This window comes from Cucurbita pepo, chromosome 3 (genome assembly GCF_057944985.1).
Source record: "Cucurbita pepo subsp. pepo isolate OVF chromosome 3, ASM5794498v1, whole genome shotgun sequence".
Taxonomy (NCBI): domain Eukaryota; kingdom Viridiplantae; phylum Streptophyta; class Magnoliopsida; order Cucurbitales; family Cucurbitaceae; genus Cucurbita; species Cucurbita pepo.
Genome location: NC_141800.1, coordinates 11,196,243 through 11,202,975, shown reverse-complemented (window position 1 = coordinate 11,202,975; position 6,733 = coordinate 11,196,243). Strand labels below are relative to the sequence as shown.

The 6,733-nt window shown below is 34.2% G+C and overlaps 1 protein-coding gene across 2 annotated transcripts; it reads right to left on the bottom strand.

Annotated features, from left to right (window-relative positions):
- Positions 1 to 1,668: 1,668 nt before the first annotated feature.
- LOC111790095 (glucan endo-1,3-beta-glucosidase 8) lies at positions 1,669 to 4,167 on the bottom strand. Of its 2 annotated transcripts, XM_023670900.2 has the most exons (3): positions 2,960 to 4,167; positions 2,024 to 2,884; positions 1,669 to 1,947 (listed from the first exon to the last, which is right to left on the bottom strand). In XM_023670900.2, the coding sequence occupies exons 1-3, from the start codon at positions 3,286 to 3,288 to the stop codon at positions 1,911 to 1,913; spliced, it is 1,227 nt and encodes a 408-aa protein (XP_023526668.2). In that variant the 5' UTR covers positions 3,289 to 4,167; the 3' UTR covers positions 1,669 to 1,910. The 2 variants fall into 2 exon arrangements, with proteins under 2 accessions (XP_023526668.2, XP_023526667.2); XM_023670899.2 differs by having other exon boundaries at positions 1,669 to 2,884; positions 2,960 to 4,166.
- Positions 4,168 to 6,733: the final 2,566 nt, after the last annotated feature.

The following is a 6,733-nucleotide window of genomic DNA, read 5'->3' as shown; positions in this document are numbered from 1 at the left end:
TGCTTTTAATTGGATCATCATTAAATAAATTTAATTTCAATCATTGAAAATAGAATTATTAATAAAAATAAAAAGCAAGAGAAAACTCATTTTTATAGTGACTCTCATTAACTAGTATACTTTCAAATTTTAAATTTTAAATTAATGAATTACTTTTTTAAAACTTATCGAGTGAATTAATAAAAATTAAATTAAATATAGAAATTGAGACATCTAAATAAGTCTATAATACGGTAAAAAGTGAAAGTTTTATAGTGAAATTTGATAAAACTTTCAATTTTTCCTTTTTAAATATTGATGAAAAACATTTTATATTAAACTTTAATTTAGGTCCTTTTCATTTGTTCAAATTTTGATTCTATAATCTTTTGTTTTAGAAGTTTTTGTCAACCTATAGAAACTCGAATAAAAACTTTTTGTTTAATTACTATTTAAACCTTATTTTTTGTGAAATTTTAATTTTGCTCGCTATAGTATATATGTTACATAAATCTAACACAAATTCTAGATACAATAAAAATTCTTTAAAACAATAATTTTTTTTAATTTCAAGTACCAAAATTAAGGTTTAGGAAGTACGTAAACTTATACGGAAGGGGCACAAAGTAGAAATAACCAAAATATTCGATTCTAAATGATCAAAATAAAAGGTGGGAAAGGACCCAAATAGTTCTTTCACCAAAAAGATTTAAAGCATTAAACATCAAATTGAGAATAAGATTAAAGTATAGGAAATAAAAATGTAATTTAATCTTTAAAATATTACACCAAACAAATGACCATGGAGGATAGCAGTAAGCAACAAAAAAAAAATTATCCCTAATAATATTATATTACAATATTGGTGTCTACTCTATTTGGTCTATTTGGTGGGGGAGAACGTTTAAAAAGTTATATATTAAATTTTCATAAATGAGATGAACACAAACTAGTGTTCATGCTGGTGACAGGAGAGCATATCGATGACTACGAGAATGACTACATTCTTGATTTAGCATGTTCAAATCACATCATTTGACCATCCGAATAGCATAACGGAAGCGGGTAGCCCTAAAAAATATACTCATTTGGAGATACAAAGCATGAGAGAGTGCAGGGAGTGGGAGGAGTATGCAGCCATTGTCAGCCACAGAGGACTCCACACAACAAGGAAGATTGGTAACAGAGTATATAGAAGACCCCACCCAACACCCCTCCTCCTACTACTCTCACTTTCTTGGTGCACATATGAACCATCCTTGTGTCCAATTTCTAATATAATGCCCTCAATACTACTCGAATTAGAACAATTACAAGATCCCACATTAATTGGAGAGGAGAATAGTGTCAGCGAATACGCTCGGCTCTAAAGGAGGGTGGATTGTGAGATCCCACATAGGTTGAGGAGGAGAACAAAGTATTCTTTCTTTGTAAGGGTGTGGAAACCTCTCCCTAGCATACACGTTTTAAAAATCTTGAGGGAGAAACTCGAAAAAGAAAGCCCAAATAAGATAACATCTACTAGCAGTGGACTTGAACGGTTACAATTACGTTCTTCATTCTCGACAGATTCTAACATCCATGATCCATTAATGCCTCTTTTCATATGCACTATTCCACCAAGACAAAATGCAGAAGAGATGAAAGATTCAACAAGAATTCCAACTAGGATGAGAATCAAAACAGCGATTGAATAGAATCACTCATAAACTAATGAACATTAGAAAAAATGAAGTATAAGAGCAATAATATGGAACATCATCATCATCATCATAAAGTATCTACACAACCAAATCATAGCAACATTGCTGTGAATAACAAGGCCATAGATACTAAGCTAACAAATGAAGCATCAAAGGAGGGGGAAGACGAAGCTAGCTGGATGATGAACTTACAAGTACCTTGTGAAAGATTCTGCGAGGTTATTGTAGCTAAACCTTGAAAATTACACGCCAATTCATCTTGATTCTGCACCTGAAAGTACATATTAAACGCATACGACGCATTCCCATTAGCATCCAAATTATTGCAAGAAGATCCATACCCAAGCGAAGTGCAATCAGAAAAAGTGCACGCATAGTCTATGTTATCAGCTAGTTTGCTTAAATCCTTAGCATTTGGATTGAACATACACCACTTTTGAGGAAGATACTGCACGTCTTGTGCTCCCACAAGCAGCTTGTTCTGGCCCTGACCTGAAAGATCCATGCCGAACTTCGGCTGACCGTCGTACCCGAAAATGCCCCAATGCCGCTCGAAGTTCCCTGGAGCAATGCTCTTCCCATTCTCATCAAGAAAGCTAAACAAGTACACTTCAATGAATCCAGGCCTCAATGGGGTGCCTTTGTTGGCTGCAAGCCTTGGTAGAAGGCCATTGTAGAATCTATAAGCATTGCCAGCATTGGCATTCTTATCCCCATCAGTTGGCCATCCAACCTCGCCAACTAGAATTGGCATGTCCCCAAGTCCTACAGCTTTCAGAGACGACACTAACGTGTCGAAGTTCGCATCGAAAACATTGGTATATTGAATGCCAGTGTTCATGTCAACAACAGGATTGCTTGCACCATCAAAGAAAGCATAGTCGAATGGGAAGTTGTCGTTGCCATAAAGACTAAGAAAAGGGTATATGTTGACAGTAAATGGTGCATTGTTCTTGCTTAGAAACTGGACGATTTGAGTCATGAGTCCATTGATATCGCTCCAAAACCGACCAGCAGACGGATACGGGGTATTCACGGGGGAGTTGTAAACATCAGCATTTAAGGGTACTGTTGCCTTGATGGTCTCCCCATAACCAGCTTCATTGAGTGCATTTTGAATGTTTTGAAGGGCTGGAAAGGTAACATTCAAGAATGATCCATTATAAGATGATAGAAATGGCTCATTGCCAACAGCAACATATCTGTACAAGAACATCATAGTAAGAACAAAACACAGGCTTAGCTTAAACAATTTTGTGTGGTTTGAAATGAATTACTTGATGGTAACTCCTCCATCAAAGGTGTAACGGGAGACATTTCTCTGCACCCATTGCTTAGCTCGATTGTAGTCTCCCATGGCGACAAGTTGATCATTAGGAATGGCAACCATGACCTCAATACCAGTGCCAGCCAGAGCGCCCATGGAGGATTGGTCTGCATCAAACAGCTTCACTTTCTGAATCCCATTATCCTTAAACATCTGCACAATGGTCTTAGGGGGTAATTTATGATTCGCCATAGTTCCCCAATTCACTCCAAGACCTTCAACACAGCAACCCAAAACCCCAACCAACAAAACCCATTTCAGAATCCATAATCTTCCCATTTTCCCACCTCGCTCACAGCCAACAAAAGGGGGGGAAAAGAATCAAATAACAAAAAGCAATGATACCCAGATGGAATTAGCAAATGAAAGTGATCTGAACAGATTGATTATAGAAAAAGATCGGGAAAAAAAGAAAAAAGACTGAAGAACCTTCCGTCTTCCCCCCGAAGATCCGGCAATATTTGCCCCCACGAGAACAGAGATGGTGATAGAGAGGGAGAGAGAGAAGACAAAAGAATCCAATAAAGCGATGAAGAAGTAAGAGTAGGAATAAAGGTAAGTAGAGGGAGAAGAAAAAGGACGAGATTGAAATTCCTGTGGGTGTACAGTGGAAATAGGAATAAAAGCAAACCCAAATCAGGAAAAGCAGAGAACAGAGGAGATTGAGAGTGAAACAGGGGAAAAGGAAGAAGAACAAGAAGAAGAACAGCCTAAAAAAAAAGGAAGAAATCAAATAAGCAGAGAAGAAGGGGATGAAATAAGAAAGAAAATGATAAACACCAGAAGCGGCACCAGAGAAAGTGGAGAGTGGGAAAGGAAAAACGGAGAAATGGGGGTTATGAGAGAGATAGATCAAGACAAAAGGGGGCCCTCAACGGTTATAATTGAATGGCGGATGGAAGCAGTGGTAGAAATGGGAACAAGAACAAGAAGAACAGCTACAAATGTTAGTGGAGAAAGGATTGAAATACAAACTGAAAGGGAAAGGGCTTCGGGTCTCTGGTAATCAGGAAGAACAGTGGGTGCACCAATTAGAGGTGGGATTTCATATCCGCTATCCCCCCCCAATCAAGGAAATGGAAGGAAAATTAAAAATGAAAAAATAATTCTACTTTGTTTGAACTTTTTATTATAAATTTATGACTAAAAAGTGTAATCTGCAAAAGGGAAATAGAATGAAGGGAAAGGGGAAAGGGGAAAGGGGAAAGGGGAAAGGGGAAAGGGGAAAGGGGAAAGGGCAAAGAGTTCCCCAGCTTTCTTGTTCTCTACTCAAAAAGGGTGAGGAAGAACATCGGGAGTTCCACATTAAACCATCGAGGGTACAATCGTCATTTCACACTTGCCACTGTGTGGTGGTCGGTTGCCGACGCAATCACACCATTAAACTATACAATATATTATATATAAAGTTTTTTATATTAATATATTTGGATTTCATTTCAATCTAAAACCACACGTAACCAAGGGAGATTCAATACACTACGGAGAGTTGGATTGGAAATTGTTTTTGAATCAACTCTAAATTTTAAATTGATTCGATTGGTGATTCAAATAATTAGAGTTCTCGATTGGGTTAAAAAATTTCTACTTATCAACAAACTAAAATTTAATACAAATTCATATATCAAGTATTTACAAGTCACCCATATGGTACAACGGTAAATATTCCTAATTTTGATAGGATTGACCCAATAAAAAATGTCAATTAGCATATTGCACCAAATTTTCAATTTTTTCAAAATTCAATTCTACTTAATCCAAAAAAAAAATGAAATATTCTAACATTGCTAAATATTTATGGTTTCGATTAGGTAGTACAAGTTAGTCGACTTGTCAAGTTATACAAACATGTGAAACGAAAGAAATGAAAGAAAGGGGAAGGGGATTTGAGTTTGTTTCATATTAAAAAATATTTTTTTTAAAATGACTTAATAGTGTTTCTGAATTACTTTTTTTAAAAAAAATGTTTTTTTTTTACACCTTAAATTTTTGAATAATTTAAATGAGTTTAATATAACAGTTTATGTGTTTAAAAAATTAATAAATACGAAACAGTTTCTAAAAAAGTTTTGAAGAATTATTTGGGAGGATGGATCATAAAATAATTAAAATGTTTAACTAAAAAGTCTCTTACAAACATAAAAACATATTTATAATTAATATAATCACTTTTGAAGTTTTGAAAAAGAAAACGAAAAATAATTTAAGAAAGAAATGAAAAAAATAAAAATTAAAAATATATATACACCCGAGAAGGAAAATTTTCAGTATGGGTAACACTCGGTTTTCATCATTTTTCATGATTATCGTCTTATTGCATTCGTAGTTAAAAGTTGTTGAACTTTAGTGAATGAACTAATTTGACGAAGGGATCAGAAAGGAAAAACAAGATTGAACCCGTACCAAAAAAAAAAAAAAAAAAACTTGAACAACAAATGTAGGGAGGAAGAACATGTGTGAACGTGTCTGTGGCGTGCACGTGGGCCTTTCCATGTCAACTAGAGTAAGTAGCTATTTAGCTCCATCCATTTTAATATTCGCTTATTTGAGTATATTTACAAGTATTTTTTATTGAATATACGTATAGTATATGATAGTTATAATCGAGATCATTATACTAAGGTATGTAGAGTGCATCAAATATTTAAGATATTTTAATGAAATAGGTTGTGAGTAGCTAAGTAGAATTTTCACACGAACTAAGTTGTTAAAGCTTTAAGATATAATATGTTTAAGAAATGCTCCTATCAATTGAGATGTTGATTAGTAGTATTATATTGATAAGTTCATTCAATAGGATATGATTATGTATTACTCTATTACGTGTATGTGATATGATTGTAGATATTCGTACATCAGTTGAGATGCTGATTAATTGTATTACAGTGTTAATGCTGATTAATTGTATTACAGTGTTAAGTTTAGTTTATTATGACTTACTGATTGTTTATGAATAGACTGAGTCATTAGATTAATAGAAATATGATTGCATATTACTATATCTCATGTAATGTTATATGATTGTATGAGTGTGGTACTGTTAGAGGATAATAGTTAATCCTTAGTAAGAGACCTAACATTAGCGTTGAGACCCAAATTTGTACTTTTATACTTAGTATGGTGCATATGCACCTAATAATGCAATATTTATGCTATATGGATGTGATTATAGGCTCCATCTATTCTCTAACCATGTTCTTGTCAGCATAGGATAAGAGACCACATAAAGGTGGCAAGCACGAGGGTTGTTCCCTCTTATGTCACATTCGTATTGTGAGACTATTAGGGCTAGCACAAACTTCATGAGATTTGTAGCAGATTAAAGTTAGAATTTTGACGACATACACTAAGACCAGAATGCAACTAGATTACTCGTGAACCTAGCAACGTTTTAACCTAGTTAACAAACTCTTAGAGACTAATAATTATTGAGAGTTTCGTTTTGGGCTAAATGTTAAAAACTAGAAGTTAGTTTGAAAATGAAAAGTAAGCATAAACAAATTAGTATAAAACAATGTTTTGGACGAGGTTTACAATCATATTGTATTATGAAATTGGATCCCTAAAATTTATTTTTCAAGGTTTGTTTATATTTTCTTTTGAAAACAATTTTGTTTTTCACGTATTCTTAATTAAGGATCATTCTTCTACTTAGAGAGGTGGGGTAATTACGTTAGAGTCAAATTGGTAAATTAATTAAAAAAAAAATCTTTGATCAACTTCT